The sequence below is a fragment of the Rhopalosiphum maidis genome, chromosome 3 (assembly GCF_003676215.2).
Source record: "Rhopalosiphum maidis isolate BTI-1 chromosome 3, ASM367621v3, whole genome shotgun sequence".
Taxonomy (NCBI): Eukaryota; Metazoa; Arthropoda; class Insecta; order Hemiptera; family Aphididae; genus Rhopalosiphum; species Rhopalosiphum maidis.
This window is the reverse complement of record NC_040879.1, coordinates 71,571,684-71,591,904: the sequence shown is the minus strand read 5'-3', so window position 1 is coordinate 71,591,904 and position 20,221 is coordinate 71,571,684. Positions and strand designations below refer to the sequence as shown.

General features: G+C 27.6%; 1 protein-coding gene, 1 long non-coding RNA gene and 2 pseudogenes across 3 annotated transcripts; 1 reads left to right on the top strand and 3 right to left on the bottom strand.

The window, feature by feature from the left end:
- Positions 1 to 9,968: 9,968 nt before the first annotated feature.
- On the bottom strand, positions 9,969 to 11,707 carry LOC113559157 (annotated as a pseudogene).
- Positions 11,708 to 14,034: 2,327 nt separating this feature from the next.
- LOC113557243 (inhibitor of growth protein 5-like) lies at positions 14,035 to 15,375 on the top strand. Of its 2 annotated transcripts, none has more exons than XM_026962654.1 (6): positions 14,035 to 14,136; positions 14,191 to 14,429; positions 14,492 to 14,600; positions 14,673 to 14,774; positions 14,846 to 15,096; positions 15,274 to 15,375. In XM_026962654.1, exons 1-6 carry the CDS (start codon positions 14,100 to 14,102, stop codon positions 15,373 to 15,375), a joined length of 840 nt encoding a protein of 279 aa, XP_026818455.1. In that variant the 5' UTR covers positions 14,035 to 14,099. The 2 variants fall into 2 exon arrangements, with proteins under 2 accessions (XP_026818455.1, XP_026818454.1); XM_026962653.1 differs by having other exon boundaries at positions 14,670 to 14,774.
- Positions 15,376 to 15,673: 298 nt separating this feature from the next.
- Positions 15,674 to 17,205, bottom strand: LOC113558274 (annotated as a pseudogene).
- Positions 17,206 to 17,501: 296 nt separating this feature from the next.
- LOC113558973 lies at positions 17,502 to 18,411 on the bottom strand. The gene is made up of 3 exons (XR_003405780.1): positions 18,264 to 18,411; positions 18,070 to 18,199; positions 17,502 to 17,781 (listed from the first exon to the last, which is right to left on the bottom strand). It is a non-coding gene; the product is annotated as an uncharacterized LOC113558973 (long non-coding RNA).
- Between the last annotated feature and the right edge of the window lie 1,810 nt (positions 18,412 to 20,221).

Here is a 20,221-nt window from a genome sequence, read left to right as displayed (position 1 = left end):
CTCAATAACATATATCTGTAGAGTGTAGACAATAGACATTAGTATTTATATTTGGTACTAGTCTGATATAACCTTATTAGAGGTGGTTTGCCATATCAAGAACTTTCTCGATGAGTCGGTATTTTTTGTGTATTTTTATATTTTAATAAATAATATCTACAGTGGCATAATTTGGAATTGGTTCTGAGGTGAGATTGAGATATAAGTTTATACTATGTTTTAGTGGGGCTCCCACACCACCCTTACCATTAAATTTGATAAATCACAATATTATATTAATTTATTATAAAAATTAAATGACGTAAATAGTATAACAACGGTTTTTAAAGACAATAAAGTAAACAATTAAATTAAATTAACTATATTTTTCATAAATTATAATATCAAGTCAATTTCCTTTTTGTTTCTTCGCCAAAATATCCAGTACGTCATCGGGTTCAACTTCTATGCACTGATAACATCGTAACCAGGGCATAAAATTTTGTGAAGTAGCTAATATTAAATGTGTAATAGCAAATTAAATTTAAAGTATGCAGTATTTTTTTGGATTTTATAAATTTTTATTTGATTAATATTCAATATTGGTAATTGAAAATTATTAATTAGTAAATCAGGGATGTTGTAGTATTAAAAGATTGCAACAATAAAAAAAATACCAAAAATTACATTTAAAAGTTAAAATATTAAAAATTGCATTAAAAAATAACAGCGTTTTGTTATAAATGTTTTAAATTTACTGTTGTTATTTAAAATTCTACCAAAAATATAAATATAAATGATTTAGTATTCTATTCGAAGTAGGAAGAACAAATTAGAACAATTAACAATATAAATGCATAATATTGTTAAATAGTTATATTTCACAAATTATTTTTGTGCTGTATTAAATACCCACTAACTTGAAATTATGTTTATTTTATAAGATAACATAGATGTATATAAATGAGTAAATTTAATAAAATTTGCAAAATATTGCACTAAAAACTTTTAGATTTTGGTTTGTACTTACATGACACGCATTTAAAACGTACCTAGCAATATATTGAAAAAGTAGAAAATAAAGTTGCAAATGCAACAACCAACATCTGTGCCCTAATTTATAACTAATTAGAATAGTACCACAATAATTTAACAACAGTTATATATGTGGTATGATGTGGATTACGCACTATTAAGTCTATATTTATAATTTTAAAATATTATATGTGTAATGTATTACATGTATATATCTTATACACACGTATAACCAGGGCCATATTTATGCAAGGACAAATGGGGCATTTGCACTGGCCCACTCGTAAGAGGGACCCCTCCGACTTCAGTCATATAAAATTAATTATATACCGTTTTATCATAATATTTTAGAGAAAACACAATTTTACTTGGATATTTTGGTGGGTTATACAATATGTAAAAAGTATAATAGGGATTTTCTCGAAAACGACGGCTTTAGTCAACATTGACGATAACAAAATCTCATTGTCGTAATATTATATAATAATAATATAATACTATTGACGTTGTCTTGCGTATTTGCGTGGTCCTGCGATTTACGTCAATCGTATTTATTGTATATTTATTAGTCGTTTGTGAATTATTTTGATAATTTTGATAATAATTATGTTACTTGTTTTACTTGAATAATATTAAAAATAATAATCATATTTTTAACAATACAATTTATTCTACGATCCAACTACCTCATATACTAATTATATACCTACAGCATTAGTTTAAAAATATATTATGCGTACATTTTTATTTTAGCATTGAAGAAAATAAAGATGGACAATTTGGGGCCCAAAATTGTAAATTGTACAGAGCCCACGAATTGGTAAATCAGGCTCTACGTATAACTTGTAGTTAAAATAATTAAATAATAATTGTTTAATTTTTCAATGTTTAATAAACCTTATATTAGTTATATATATTTAAAAAAACAGTGGTTAGTTTTCGGTTATCATTAAGTTCTATATTAGTATAATAGTACCTACCTAAATATGTGGTTACGTTGCAATAAAAAAACAGTTGTACGCGTCTCGTGTTGTGTCGAACTAAATAATAAATGTTATTGTGAATAGTGTGTATTTTTCATAAGTTTTTACCATTAATTGTATTGTGTAAAATATATACATATTATGGCAGTCACTATAGCCACCAGTTGGCAGTAAATAGTTAATAGTGTTGTACATGCACTAGGCGTTGCATAAAGCATAGTTTGAATAAATATGAGTATACATTAAGATGTTTTAATAACTCTATTTATTGTTGACTTAATAATGATTCTTGGGTTTGTTAAGGAATTGATAGAATAAATTGATTGGACACAATTTTGATTTAGTCTGAATATTGAGTTTTACTTATTTAAAATAATTTATTTAATTATTACATTACACAAATAACTTTAAATGCATTATATTTTACTAACGTTAATGAAAACTAATTACTATGATTCAATACGTAAAAAAAAATTCATTCAATTTGTAAATGACTTTATAAAAGTGAGCACCTAATATCATACTTTTTAAATATTACATTAATATGCAAAATCAAAATATCACGCATACAAACACTCATTGAATATCAATATCGTGTTCACACACTGTATTATCCACAAGACAAAAAAAAAATTCGGATGTGTAGGATGTGTACACTCACTGTATAAACACACGTAAAATGCAATCTCGTTCGGTAAGACTGAAAAATAATCGAACAAATGTAATATAATACCTATATTCTACGGCACACACACACACACATGCTAAGGTTGAGGTACAAAAACAAATATATAAAATATAGTTTTATAAATTCAAGTTTACAAAACACATGATCATTCAAAAATGTGTATAGAAACAAACCACATTCAGTCATATGCAGTGTATGCGGAGTGTGGTCCATGGCGTGCTGGCTATTGGCGACCATACGCCACCGCCAGAACGCGGTTATAGAGCTGAAAATAGGCCTGTACTTAAAAAGGTCTATGCATCACTTGAACCGATGTTATTTTTAAGTTTATATGTTCAATGCCAAACTAAACAAAAGTTCCAAAAAATGGTATTGTAATCAAACCTATTATAAGTCGTGAACTTAATTCCCGGTATCAAGTAGACTTGGTAGATATGCAAACTTGTAAAGATAATGAATTTAAATTTGTATTAAATTATCAGGATCACCTTACCAAGTTTATTCAATTAAAACTGCAGAAAAAGTTGCACATCACTTATTAAATATATTTCATATTTTCGTCAAGGTATTAAGCAAATATCTTTGAGACAGGTATCAACAGCTACTTCCGAAAGTGGTGGCAAAGGTTATATACGATGCAATTGTAAAAAAAAAATGTAATTGTAAGAATGGGGGAATACTTTGTAACAGTAAATGCCACAATAGCTTACCGTGTTGTAATGAATAAAACTTAAAAAATAATATATACTACCTAAACTATAAATTAAAAAATTAATTTGTTAAGCTATGTATATTTATGAATTTATTAGCTATCTATTTAATTATATATGTTGTCAGATATGTCAACATTCACTAAATAACTATTGCGCATGTCAACAAATACTGGTAAATGTCCGCATTATAAAATATTTGAAATAATTGATAACATTCACCAAAATTATTAGTAAATATAAACATACACCGGCGACTGTCAACATTTACTGCCATGCGGCCATACACCTAACATATAAACAACCGAACCGACATCATTTTTATGCGAGGACGCTCCTGATAGTCCTGATAGCCGTATGGCAGACCTGTTTCGCAACAGTGTAAATTGACTAATGATTGGATTTTGAAAATACGTGCATTGTATGATTCACATTAACATCATTGCTCCATTGTGCGCTGGACTTAATACTCCAGCGACACAGAAGCAGTTCAGACGTCTCCGACTAATCGCAGCCATATCCGTCCTTACCAAATTGTTGTCCTATTTTTAAGGCATTTATTTTTCCAATTTACTAGCTATTTCTAGACGCCAAGGCCTAAGAGTACTACCTAGTAATAATAAATTATAATCAATGTTAGAGTATCGTCCAAAACGCACTATTTATCTTAAAATCGTTCTGTATCATAAGCAATTATACAATTTGTAAAAAAAATTTGTATTAAATAAATTATCATTATTATTTATTATAGATGCGGTGGGTGTAAGTAAGAAAGAAACAGGCTGTTAAAGGGAGGGGACACTATATCACATTAAAATATTGATTAATTTTGTAAATATTTAAACGGTTATTGTAAATTGTATGTTTCGCTTCAAAATACCATCATATAATTGCAAATCCATTTTGGTATTTTTTTATGATTTAAAGCAATTATACCATTATTTACACCAATTTTATAATTTTTTTAGTTAACTATTCCCAATTACTATATTATGTATTGATTGACTTTGTATAATTTAATTATGAATATTATATGATATTTAATATTTGAATTAATATAAATAATTGTATTAATTTAATTAACAACATTTTAATTTAATTTAATTGAATTAACAAAGAGAAAAAATTTATTTTAGGTAAATAATTATATATGTAGAACTTTTTATACATTATAATATATTAAGTATATTTTAACCATAAAATAAAGTAATTTAATATTATATATTCAATTGTTAATAATTTAATACTAATTGATTATAAATTATTTATGTTTGAAAATTATAATAAAAGGTAAGAAATTAGTTACTAACTGATGAAAATGGTTAATCCGTTTTAGTGAACGTCGAACATTTAACTTATTTAGTATTAATACAAAGATAAATTTATGTTTCTTAATGAATTACATACAAACTAATTCCGAAAAGTCTTTTGATAAATCGTTTTATGTTTTACTAATCTTGTATTTTTTTTAGGATTTGAATCAGTAAACTACTATTAATATTAAATTTGTCAATTTGTCATGTAACTTGATGTAACAAATCTTTAAGAGTTTGAGTAGTAGAACTTTTTTTATATATTTGAACAACTAAATTTAATTTTTCATTATTAATCTTATTTCATATTCATCGCTGTAAAGTAATTTATCCATCTTGTTTATTTTTTATCTGTTAAAAAATGAAATATAAATATAAATGTATTTAATTATCATAGAGAGGAGAGGCATGAGCATAGACGCAAATACTGTTTGAATTTTTTTTTTGGGGGGGGGGGCTCAGTTCTATACTGTATTTTCAATGTATTTGTAGTTAAATCATTAGTTTTTTTGGGGGGGAGCTATAGAAAGTTTAGGGCTAAGCCCCCCTAAGCCCCACCCTATATACACCTTTGGTGCATGAGAGTTTATTTTAGATATTATTTACATTGTCACATACTTATGAGTATTAACATATTTAGTAAAAAATCAGTTATTTGCATATCTAATAATGAAGTGTCTTATTTGATGTTTTCTCTGTAGACTGATTTTGAACGATGTCAGGAAATATGCACTTAATTTTTTCTTATAAGAGTAATTTTATGAAAAATAAAATTTTAAAATTAAGATACTTCTCCAAAATTGTATCTATAGTATCTACCATAACTATGGTAGAAGTATATATACTATAGAGTATAGACAGTATAGACAAAAGAAAATTATCTTTCCATTATAATGCAGAATTCTGAATTTCTGTTGCTAATTTCAACATTTTTATTTTACATTATATAGGTATATATTTTTACCACCATTTATTATTGCTTGAATTTCAACACTACCTATTAGATCAATGAATAGATTATTCATTAGGGCTCGGGACTTATAGCACTTAAAATCATTAATATAAGCGCTTAAAAAAGTGCTTGAAAACATCATTATAAACACTCAAATAAGCATTTAAAAGATTTAATTTGAGCAAAAATATTTAATCAAAAAATAAAAACCTTTTTTTACATGACAAAGTAGGTACTAGACATAATTTGAAACTGTGCTAAAAATAATATGAAAAATTATTTCAAAAAATATTGAAACAAAATTATTAGGAAAAGTTTCTAACTAAAAAATCAAAAAAAAATAAATAAATCTTTAAATTAAAAAAAATTAAACTTCACTTTAGAGACATTTTACCTTATTGTTTGTAAATTTTCCGAGTGATTTTCTGAAAAAACTATAAAAAGTTGAAAAACTGGTCAAAAAAGCAAAAATAATCAGAAAAACTGGAAATAATCATATTTTTAAAAATCATTTAAAGCAAATAAAAAGCACTTTCATATTTAATATGAATTGAATGAAATAAATTATGTATGAAATAAATAAATTATAATGATACGTAATTGAACGTGTTTTAACATGACACACATTTCCATAGCACTCTGCTACATTTTAAGCCAATCCATAAAAATAAGCAAATGCTTTAAGTCCCCTTTTTCACCTAAAAATTTTTAATTTTTTTATACTTAAATTTTCCTTTTCCTATTTTTGTTTAAAATTTATAGTGGTAATCTTTCTCATAAATAAATCCAATAAACTAAAAATTTAATTTAATTGGTTTTTCTTAATAAAATAGCCATGCTTATTTATTATAATTGTTTATTTAAAATAAAATCGTTTCCTAATCAATGTTTGAATAAAAAAATGTTATTAGGCGTGCTACCTAATACGTCTATATCTCCTCCACAAATCACTATTCCCCTAAAAATTTGGATAATAATTATCAACAATTGTATTATTGAAGATAAATTTATGTAAATCAAAATCCACCTAAGTTATTCATTATTTAATTTTAATTGATAAGTAGATATGTTATATTTTTGTGGCTTTGCAATTATTCGTGTATAATACTTCGTTATTATTGCCTCTATAATAAATTTTAATTATTATCATTACCACGTCAATAAAATATTTTTTAGTAATCGGTATTGTTATTAACCGACATTCGTTTTAACATAATTTTCTATCGCTATTCAAAATTCATTTCCGCCGACGGAGATTTATTGATATTTTAAAACTACCTACTATCACGAATCTCAAACAATATAGTTTTTTAATTTTGAATTTTTGATCTGGTGTGTCAACTGTCTACTAACATTCGTTAAAATTTATTTGTTTTCGTAAGTTTTTGATATCAAATTTGTTAAGTACTTACAGTCATTTACATCAATATCAATATCTTTAGATATTTTTCTCCCTCCTTCTGTCTGACTCCTAACAGAGGTTTTTCGCTTCGAAACACTTGATAGTATACTACGATATGACTTATATGTTCATTTATTGTCTTAAAACAAAATTGACATAAACAAGTTTTGAGCTTAGTATTTTAGTACAAAATAAGTACAAATAATTAACAATAATAAAATTCATATACATTGCGCGCAGATCGCGTAGTTATTTCGTAAAAACACGCACATGGGTGTTAGCGAGTACACGATGAAAATAATAAAACATTTTATAAATTATAAAATAATAATTAACTGAAAACGATCAATTATTGAATACCAATAAAATCGTATAATATTGCATATAAGGTATACGTAACGATTTAAAGTTATATAGTCAGTTTCAAACAATACTATACTGTCGATTATAAATTTATTACTGTTCGGTAATACCACTAGTACCCACCGCGGTGACTAATAAAAAATGACACGAAAATAAAAACAAAAATTTTTGGTAAGGCCGGGTATAGATTGTGATTAGTCGAAGACGTCTGAACTACTCCTGTGTCACCGGGGTATTAGCCGACGCACAATGGAGCAATGATGTCTAATTATTTAAATTTTAAACCAAGTTAATTCCAATCGCAATTTCAACTCATTTGTCCGATCGGTTTTTTGACCGATTGTACACTGTTGTTGAAACAGGTCTGCCGTACGGCTGGGCTGACGTCGACTACCACGGGCGTCCTCACATCTTATAGCCATCGAATCGGTTTTATATATACATAGTACATCGGTCCCCGTGATGACAGGGTAGAGCAGCAAGTGCTGATTTCGAATTCGAACACCGCGATCTGTCGGTAATGGATAGTCGTCAATGAGCGTCTGGCGACTGTTCACGCTTCGCGTAGAGTTCACTGTCATTATCAAATACTTGAAATACTTAGTGGTGACTGGTGGTGGCTCACGACCGCAATGCACCAGCAACGGCAGCAACACCGGTGTTTTTATTTTTACAATCATCGACATCGCAATAGACCTAAATAAATTTAATCAACGCCTCAACGGTATCACCATGTCTAGTCGTCAAACCTTAGATCGTTTTATACTATGAATGGAGAATGGAGCCATAGCCCAATCTCGCCTTTGTAAACGATTTGAAGCACATAATATCGTGACGAGTCTCTCGTTCAGGTGCGTTAGTTGCGCATGCGTCAGTATACATTTCTCATATTTATATGAGTTTTGTACCAGTTATTAGTTATCCTAAGACCGTGACCACGATTTAAGATATATCTTAAGCCGTGGTTATTACTTGTGAATTCCCAGGGAGAATGCAATTATTAGAATAAAATATATTATGCGACGAATGTAGTAACGCATGCGCAGACAGTGCGCATCAAACTAGTCTCGTGTAGGAAACGATAACAATCGGTTTGCTGACTGATACGGCGGCAAGCGAAGTTTGTACATCGTCAAAACGATCTAAAAGGAGATTTGATCTGTTTAAAAAAATGTATTATTAGAGATTTAGAGGTACAAGAAAGACTAAACCGTTAATAGAAATTGATGTGATAGTAATACTTTTTATTATAATATATTTATTATATAATTTTTATTTTAAAGTGAGTTATGAGTATTTTAAAATTGTAAATTGTTTATACATCTTAAAAAACTCATAACCTGTATGTATTGTCTTCGGTCTTATAAGTACGTAACATAGCAAATTTATACTCAGCAGGTTACGCTCAGCTCCGTTAGTTTAAAAATTAGAGTGAATCGACCTATTATGAAACTTGATGGTAAGGACATTATCTGTGTTTATATTGTTCAAAAAATTGAACTATCGTAAAAAACCAACATACAAGCACAGATAATATTCTTACCATCAAGTTTCATAATAGGTCGATTCACTCTCATTTTTAAACTGACGGAGTTAAACGCTAAACGTGATCTGCTGAGCGTAAATTTGCTATGTTACGTACTTGTAAGACAGAGACAACACATGCGGGTGTGATGCCTTCTTAAATTATGCTACTGACACAGAACACTGACAATTCATGTGTTGAAAATATACATTTTGTATGTTCGAGTTGTTTTTATTTATTTACCTCTGTTATTCGTAATTTCGATATGTAATATGAACACATACCATTTACCAAGTATCATAACCTATCAAACGACAAACATATAATATTATACAGACATACAGTTAATTATAAATTAAATTTACAACTCATCATGATAATAGGCGAAATCAGTGGCGCCGAAGTCCGGCAACCTATTATACTTGACAATTTTCAAAAATTTACAATACCTACTGCATTGCAAGCCGTTTTCCGAAGTCTAAATTATCGTTATAAATTTCAATTGTATTTCATGACAAATTTTTAATTTCATGCTTTTCTAATACAATTTTGAAAAGCTATATCAAGATACTTATCAAATTAATGAACAATAAGAATTTGAACCTTAAATTTATAAAAAAAAAAGCCCTATTAATTTAGAAAATTTTTTGTATAGGTATTGGTTATTATCATTTGAAAATCAAAAGTTGATAATGGTTTATATTAAATAGTAGAATGAAAAAAATTTAAATTTTATATTGTTTGAGAAAATCATGAAATAAAAAATGTTAATAAAAAAATTAAAAAGTCAATACTTGAAATAATAAGTGTTCATTGATAAAAGAATCACCATGTATAATAAACACATACAAAATGCAACAATTTTTATGCTATTGTGAATTTTCCAATCTTTTTTAGTTCATATTTTCTTTTACTGCTTCAGAATAAATTAGAGTTTTGCAAAAACTATCGCATTCTCATATTTATACTATATAGTACCTATACTATATGGTCTATATAATATAATAAAAACTATTATTTTTTCATTATGTTTGATACATTAAAGTAAATTAAAATAAAGTGTCTTTTAATAATTTGGAGAGTATTAAATCAAAAACGTCTACCATTTTACAATATTTGAAAAAAAAACTGTTCAATTTGCATATAAAATTTAAAAAATGAATATTTTGGTATATTAATCCTTCTTTTGACTTTAAGTTGACAAGCCGTACTAGTACTCAGTAGCAGGCACGTAGCCAGGGAGCCTGGGTGGGACGGGCCCACCTTAAATTTACTATGGCCTAGCCCCCCCCCCCCAATTCACAATATAATTATTTTTATCAATTGTCAAAAATGTGATTGTGCACATTAAAATAAATCTATTGTGACTACTACTAGGTAATACAATTATTATTTATTATTATAATAATTAATTTTTATATTCATGGATAACATTTCTGAAAAATATAAATAATAGGGTGTTGATTGACATAAGGTGAAGTGGGGTAATGGCGACGAAATTTTAAATAATTCGACTTCAATTGTCAATTTCTTGTGAAATAATTAACTTAAAAATATGATGATTACTGCAATATAATGATATGGGAGTGTTACATCTAAATCCACTATCAAAATTGTGAAAAATATTCTTAAACAATTTTTACTATTAAAAATGTAAAAATAAAAAATAAAGTCGCACTTGTACCTTGGCACAGGGTAAGTTCAAAATTGGCTGTTTAAAAATACTTATACCACTGTCCACTGTTATTTACACGAATGACTAAAACTTAATAATTGTAACTATAATACTACGTTTTCAAAGCTGTATTTGTCCAAATAGTTTAAAAGCTATTTCAAATTTAAATTGTTTTGTTACATATTTGGAGCATACCACAAACCATATTATCCTAAAAATTATTTAAAACATCTCCTTACTTATATTTATTAATTTTACTTCACTCTCCTATTGACCTATTAGAGACAACAAAAATATTTCAAAATACTTTATTGAGGTCGAGTATAAATATGATACATATAACAATACATGGGCCAAAAAAAATCAACTATAAATGTAATTTAATGTTCGGTTTTATTGGTTTTAGTTTTTGTTATTTTTAGATATTGATAATCTTTGGTTTTTTTTAATTTAGGCACTATATATTTTTTATAATACTTCAATAGGTACACTTGTCGAGAAAACATTTATTTTTAATCAACTACTAGCCAAAAGTAAATTAAAAATATAAATTAATAAGATTCTTTATACGGCAAACCACCTAATGATGAGTGTGAGGGAAAAGCCCCCTACAAGTATTTCATTGGGAAAAATTATGGAAAATGATAAAAGGGCCAAAAATTATTGGCCCCCAAGTAGAAATATTCTAGCTACGTGCTTGGTCAGTAGATACACAGTACACTACTGTCTCATGTGGACACAAATTAAATTGTTTTATTGCAGAATGACATAATTATGTCAAACGTTTAAATTAGCGTAAAATTTGTTTACACAAATACCCTGAGACATAATATTATATTACACAATCGAGTACAGGAGCTAAAAAATAATTGTGATCACTAAATATTATAAAAACTCCGGTCATCATGTTGAATTGGAAAGTTCAGCTTTTCACGGAATATAATATGTAATAATATGATTTATTTTTTTCGGATTATAATAAATTGTTTTAATGTGATCAAGAAAAAGTTTTAAGGTTTATTATTTTCTATGATGCAGGTTTCTAATTTGGGAGATTTCAATACACTGTTAATGTATAACATTTATAGTATAATTTTAAAAAGGCTTTAGTGTAACTGCATGATTATTTACACCCCCTGCTTGGCGAATTTTACCAAAGAACCACTAGATAATAATAATTTCAACTTTAATAATAGTCATAATTTGGAATATTGTACTTCCTTACTATTCCCATGCCGTGGACTTGAAAATTAAGGCAAACCGAGAACCGCGATTCCAGCGGTTATGTCCACGACAGCGACAATATCATTATAATATATTGTAGATATTATAGGCAAATGCATTAGCCAGGGCCAAGTTTGCAAGTAAGTACACCAAGGAACATAATATATATATATAAATCATAGTTGTTTGTAAAACATAATAATTACGATTTCAATACAAAATAAAAAGGTACAAATAGTTAACAACAATAAAATTCATGTACGAATAATAATAGTGAGTACATCGCGCGCAGACCGAGTATCTATAGTTATTTCGTAAAAACACGCACATGGATGCTAGCTAGTACACGATGAAAATAAAAAAAACATTTTATAAACAACTAGCTAAAAACAATCAACTATTGAATACCTACCAAAAAAATCGTATTATTGTATCATATAAGGTACCAGCCACTAAACATATATATTAATAGGTATGTATATGTAAAATATTTCTTGGTCTTAAATGGTCAGTGTTTCTTTTTTTTAATTACCTAATAATCTATTCACGCATATATATATGTCACGGTAAATTAAGTTATATCGGGAATTAACGTTATTTTCCTACGAATTAGGGAATTGTCGTTATTTTCTTGTGAATACTAGAATGATAGTATAAACTTATATCCCAATTCCAAATTACGCCACTGGGAACATGGTTTTATTAAATACAATTACACACGTCAAGAAATAGCTGTTTGCGAAGAAAATCTATTAGACATGGACAATATGATAAAATTAGCAGATGGTAGACTAAAGTTGACACTGAGAGAAGCAGCTAGTTATAATTCGATTGCGGGCCCTCAAGGGTACCAGCGTTGCCATTAAAAAACTGGTTGTAATAATAAGCGTTGTGTCTGCCGTGGGGCTGAACAATTATGTAAAAGTAAATGTCATGGCAGTACAACTTGTAAAAATAAATAAAAAATAATAATGCATTTTTTCTCTTTTTGAAAATACCTAGGTACATGATTTTTTCAAATTGTAGTACTTGAGATTCACTTGCTTATCTGATGATCTATAACAACAATTACCTGTGTATTTGATCATTAACGTGATTATCCGGTTTATAACGATAATCACCAGTGTATTTGGTAAATAACATTAATAATCGGCGAATAACATTATATTATATTTCCATTTAACATAATTTACCGTAACACACATATATATATATATATGGCCATTGGACGTAACATTACATTACTACATTAAAACTACATTAATTTATATTTAATATAACATTAAAGTATAAAGATTACCAATTCATAGAGACAAATTTTTATAATATAAGTGTAAAAAAAAATGAAAACAAATACAGATATTAAATTAGGTAGGTATAGTAGGTACCTACGCATAATACTAAATAACAATAGTGATAAGTTTTGTGTTGAGATATGATATGTATCTGTCTATATTACTTTTGGTTATCTAATAAGATGAGTTTCCAATTGAGAATTGGATGAGCCTGCAAAAGTGCAAGAGATTGTTAAGTTTAGGTTTAACGTTTCGGCTAGGTTTGGATGGATTTTAAAAATCCATAAACCAATGAAAAATTTACATTTAAGACATTTAAGTACTGATATAGTATGCGTAATTTTTTTAATCAAAGGATATAAAAACATACACCATCAGCTTATGAAAGTTTTTTTAAATAAAAATGGGGACTAAGTGTAAACTGGTGTAAATTGGTTAAAATAGTGTATTGTTTTAATGAACCTAAACATACCCTAGTTCCTAATAATATCCTGAATGAATGAATACTATTCTTATGATTGCTTTATACTTATATTTTTATGTTTATTGCTTATGAATTATAATTTATAACTATTTACTATAACATATACGATGTACCTACCAAACGTTTTAAATTTTAAATTTTATTTCATTGAGTATTTGGGTATAAACCGTTTAAATAAATAAAATATAAATGTCGTTAGACTCGACTAATAATTGGCTTATTTGAAAATTAGAAATGTTTGAAATGTTGGATTCGTACAGTGTTGCCAGTTACAAAACTTGGCATATTTATTTGTATGTTTATTGTTTATACGGTCATCGGGCAGTTACATATCATTGTTATATCAAAATGGTGTATTCACGTCTTATTCACTATATATATTATCAAAAATATAAACAGAAGAAATTTATGAGGCACTTTTTGTATTTTTAAAAGTTGTTGTTTACAAGTATCTTATACTTATTTACAAAAATGACTTCTGCTCTTAACTTGGAACACTATCTAGACAGTAAGTTTTTTTTCGATTTTGCATTTAAACGAGGTACTATCATTTATATTTCAGATTTAGAGAATCTTCCTGTTGAGTTACAACGAAACTTCACCCTGATGCGAGATCTTGACTCCAGAGTTCAAGAACTGATGCGTAATATTGACAAACTGACAAACGATTATATGTCAAATGTCAAGGGATATACAGCAGATAAAAAACGCGAAATGTTGACCACCATACAACATCAGTTTGACAAAGTGAAAGAATATAGTGATGATAAAGTTCAATTGGCTATACAAACTTATGAATTAGTATGTTGATTTTGAATTATTAACATTACCCTAATAATGTTCTATTCCATTGTACCTTACAGGTAGATAAACATATTAGAGAATTTGATTCAGATTTGGCACGCTTTGAAGCTGAAATTCAAGACAGAGCCATTAGCGCTACAAGAAAAATAGAAGACAATTCACAAAAACGTAGGTGTTCCTCATTATATTATATAATTCCAATGTATTTGGCCATTTCTTTATGCCTATTGCTTCCAGAAGGACGTAAAAAGATTAAAGACAGAGAAATTAAAAAGAAGAGTGCATCGAGTGAAGAAGAAACAGCTCCAAACAAAACATCTAAAAAAAAACAACTGAAAAAAGGTTTGTGTACAACAAAATTTTAGCCATATTTAAGTTGATTTCTTTGTATAATAATTACCAACATTTTTCAGGAGTTACAAAAAAAACAAGTGTAGCACCTTGTAAAACACCTTTAATTAATGTCGTCACTAATCCATCAAACCCTACAAATAGTGTAACCAGCGTTACAGTAGAAACTAGTTCCCTTACTGATGCATTAGTTGGTGCTGGAGTTGTACAGTCGGCTGAAGTATTAGATATGCCTGTTGATCCAAACGAACCAACATACTGTTTATGTAACCAAGTTTCTTATGGTGAAATGATTGGCTGTGATAATCCAGATGTAAGAATTTTAATTTTAATTTATTAATTATTTATATATTTATTGTTTTTATTTTATATAATATTTTATTAAATACTTAAACCATTGAAAAAATAATAACAATCTTAATTTTTATTGTAAATATTGTTTCATTCTTTTTTATCATATTTTATTAATTGTGTACTTTTATTATTTTAGTGTCCTATTGAATGGTTCCACTTTGCTTGTGTCAAATTAACTACCAAGCCTAAAGGAAAATGGTTCTGTCCTAAATGTATAATAGACAGGAAGAAAAAATAACACATATTGAAAATGAAATAAGTTTTTATAATATATAATGTTATGTTAATTTTCTTACGGCGTAAAAACAAATTATTGAAATTATTGTAATTTGTTATATTGTCATGAATTGCAAACATAATAAGAATAAAATTTAATTTCAATATAAAATTTGTATTGTTAATATATATATATTTTTTATATAAATATAAATATATATATATATATATATATATTTATTCAAAACTGAAAACAAACTCCAATTTTTAAATTTATTAAATTAATAATAACACCTGACTTTTTATGTTGAAAAATGTATCTATGGAATTAAAGACAAATTTCTGACAAAACATTTAGATGGCATCACTGACCAGTTATACTTGTTGCAAGCCATATTTTTTAACTCTCTATCTCATAGTTTTCCAGTTTGAATAATGTTTGACCAGTGGCATTCTCATCATTTCAGGAATACGTTCATGTGTTACTAAATAATCATTTTGACATCCACGACTATACCATTCTGTGTCAAATCGCTGGTAATGTTTTCTAGTAATATTTAATGGACTTAACTAAGTACCAACCAAAACATCTTCATTAGCAAAGAAACTAAAAAATAAAAATAGACAGCAAGAATTAGGATTGTTAATCAATCATTTTAATAAAACCGTTATAAATATCAATATTTTCTCTTATTACTTTATATTTTATTATGCTACTATGATCAACTTACCTTTGGTAATCTCGATTCTTAACTATGTAGATGATAATATCTTTGGATAAAACATATGACTAGTACCTATCACACGCTATATCCAATCAGTTTATTTAAATTTACTTCTTTTTTTAATGTTTACATTACTATCAAAATATCCCCAGTAGAACCTATTTTTAGGCATATGTTCTAGCTCATTGACAAAAGAATGATCATCACATTTTAACAAATAATCAAAGTTTATATGATATACACCAGAAAATGATGCAATTATTTTATGAGTGAGTACTCACTAGTTAGTTTATACTCATCCTTTTCATCTACCTCCAATAAGTCTTCATGAACTAGCTTTTCAACACTTAAAAATTTATCTTTTGATACAACAAAAAGTGTTTTAAAGTCTCCTTTTGTTAGAGCCCATTTTTCACATATACCATCTCTACGATAAACATTTTTTACAGCTAATATGACAAGTAAAAGCAACTTAATTCTAAATACATTTGATGAAATGTTTGGTTTTAATGTCATAGGATGCTAAACGAACAACGTTAATATGTATCCTAGAATGAATGAAAAACTTGCCAGGAAATAGTTGTAAGGCGTTTTTTATGCAGTAATATTTGTATCTAAATATTGCCCACTTAGAATATTTAACTAAAAATCAAAAAATATTTAAAGTAATAAATAACAAAACATTAAAACAAATAAAAATGAGGTGTTACATAACATTGAGGTGATTGACATAAAAATTAAGGGACCAAAAATAATTAATATTAAGTATGTAAGAGTAATTAATAATTATGAGCAATGAGCATTGTGAAAAATGTGATATGAATATTAAATAAATGGAAAAATTTAAATCTTTTCTACTATATTGGTATGTAAAAGGTATTATCTAAATGTAATATCTACGAATGTCGAATACTTGCTTGTTTATCTACACTTGAATGCTCGTTATGCTCAAGTACTGTCAAAATGTATTTATCACTATTGTGATAAGAAACATTCTTCTTTATTATAATTGTGTATTTTGGTTTGAAACATGAAACGTAAACGCTTTTACTAGTAGAAAAAAAGTTCCCATCTTCGTTCATCAACTTTAAAGAAGGTTTTTTTTCATTAAAGTATGATATTACCATTCTTCAAAAATAATTCTGATTTGAACATAATATAATATTATAATTGAATAAAATTACCGTAAAACATCTATTGAAACTAGACGATTTAAATAACAATACTTTTTTTTTATCTCTACGAGATTACTGGGACATACTCGTGTGGAGGCCCAGGGTTATCTACTATACATTACACATTTACATAAAAATTATAATTAACAGATATTCACAATATTTGTATTTGAAATTAACATCCTAATTGTATACAATAAAAGTAAAAACAAAAACAGATAAAATAAGTTATAGGTAGAATGGTACAAAATAATTTTAATTTTTGCTAAGGCAAATTTTATGAATGAAAATTACAACTAAAGTTGTTTACCAATCCTTTATTCAGATTTTTAACAAACTTCAATTGTTACACTACTATTAATTTACTTTCAATTACATTTAATAACCATTACGCGTACATTGCATAAAACCATTATCATTATCAGTATCCTCTAGTTAATTTTCAACGTAGGATGTTGTAATTTTCCCACGTGGTAAAAATTTTAATTCATGTCATAGCATGCCTTGAGTGATCTACTGTACTGCAATCTGAAAAAATGTAGTCAGTTAAATATGTATACTGGTTGGAGAAAACTTGAGAATACAGTGTTTTATAAGCCGTTAAAAGTATGAATTTGTTATATCAGTCAAAATTATCATATAAAAGCATATTTTATAGTGTTTATGACGTTATCAGCTTAAATGATACGTATGAAAGTTAATAATGGTAAATAAGAATCATTTACTTAATCTAATGGTCTGAGTTTCATGACACTAACTTTTTGTTACACTACTATTAAGTTGCTATCAATTACATTCAGTTACCATTACACGTACATTGCAAAAAACCATTATTATTATCAGTATCTTCTAGTCCATTTTCAACGTAGGATTTTGATACTCTCCCAAGTGGTAAAAAAGTGAATTCATGTCATAGCATGCCTTGAGTGATTTGCTGTACTGCCATCTGAAAAAAATTAATCCGTTAAACATGTAAAATGGTTGGAGGTTAAAATGTCACTACTACACACCATAACGAGAACAAAAATCTTTATATGACAACTAGTACGTAGAAATCACTGAATAATTCACTAAATGGAAACAATCAAACAAAAACTAACAAAAAAACTACATTCTTATTAGAAAATATTTGAAAAAAACTTACAGTTGAAACTTCAATACAAATACAAATGTATAAATGCAAAAAGATATTATGAAATATAAACATATAACAGATGATAAGAAATAATAATCTTGATAAGCAATAAAAGATAGTAAAAGTCTACCAGATGTCCAGATGTTTAGTTGAATTTGAATGTAAAATAATTGTAACTAATAAATATACTCGAACGAAAATATAAAATTGATTTTTTTCAATATAGTATGGCATTACCATTCTTCAAAATAATTCTGATTTGAACACAATAATATCAAATTATATTTAAATAAAACAACCGTAAAACATCTATTGAAACTAGACAATTTAAATAACATTACTTTGGGTTATGGTTAAATTGAAACCTGTTAATGAAATAAAAGCAGTAAAAAATAAAAGATTTTTATAGCTAAGGCAAATTTTATGAATAAAAATTACAAGCTAAAGTTGTTTACCAATCCTTCATTCAGATTTTTAACAAATTTCAATTGTTACACTTCTATTAATTTACTAACAACTACATTCAATAACCATTACACGTACATTGCATAAAACCATTATCATTATCAGTATCCTCTAGTTAATTTTCAACGTAGGATGTTGATACTTTCCCAAATTCATGTCTGAGCTTGCCTTGAGTGACGAAAAAATAAAAATTTTAAATTTTAAATATGGCGTCTGATTAAACACTATTTTTAAAGCATCTAAATTACCAAGTATTGTATTAAAAATTACCGTATTATAAAAAAATAAAAACCGATTTATCATTTGGATAATTGTATTTTTTTATATTTTGTTTTAATTTTTACAACTTTTTCGCCATTTCTATTTTTAAAGGTTATTATGAGAAAAATGTATCATACATTTATTATTACATAATTACATAAATGTTATATGTATATAAAAATCACTTTATTTGTTATAACCGATTTTCATTATATAGTTAACTACAATAATAATGCGTGACAATACATAAAAAATTAATTAACACGCATACCTAATAATATATTATTTATACGCCATATATTTGTATAACTATACCTACTTTATATGGGTATCAGTGTATTACACATATTTGTGAAGCTGAAAAGCGATTACCGTGTAGGATAGTTCGATGTACCTACTACCAGTACTACCTATAATACATAATATGTGTGTGTGTGTGTGTGTGTGTGTTTGTGTATGTTTTGATTTTTAATATCTAAATTAGACCTTTACTTGATCGCGTGAACGCGCTATAAAAAATGTACTTGCATTATTGCTCGCGTTAGTAATAGTGTAATACACAGACATAGACGATGATTTTGGTAGAAGTACCTTTGCACGTGCACGCATTACGTTTGTAGATATACATATGGCAGCCACCGAGTATAGGTATAGGTAAGTATATTATCTATCTATACAAGGCGATTGAAAGTCAAATGGTGAGTTTCAAACCACACTATACCGTCGATTATAAATTTATAATTGCTACCTACTCGGTAATACCCACCGCGGTGATTGGAAAAAGTGGAAAAAAATTACCACGAAAATAGGAACAAAAATTTTTAGTAAGGCCGGTTATGATTGTGGTTAGTCGATGACGTCTGAACTACTCCTGTGTCACCGGGTTTAGCCGACGCACAATGGAGCAATGGTGTTTAACAAAGAAGCACTCTTTCTCCACGTTAATGGGATCTGTGTTTTTCTAATGGGTCATTCAATTTTGCTTTGTATATACACTGTCGTAACAGGTCTGCCGTACGGCTGGGCTGACGTCGACTACCACGGGCGTCCTCACATCGTATAGCCATCGAATCGGTTTTATATATACATAGTACATCGGTCCCCGTG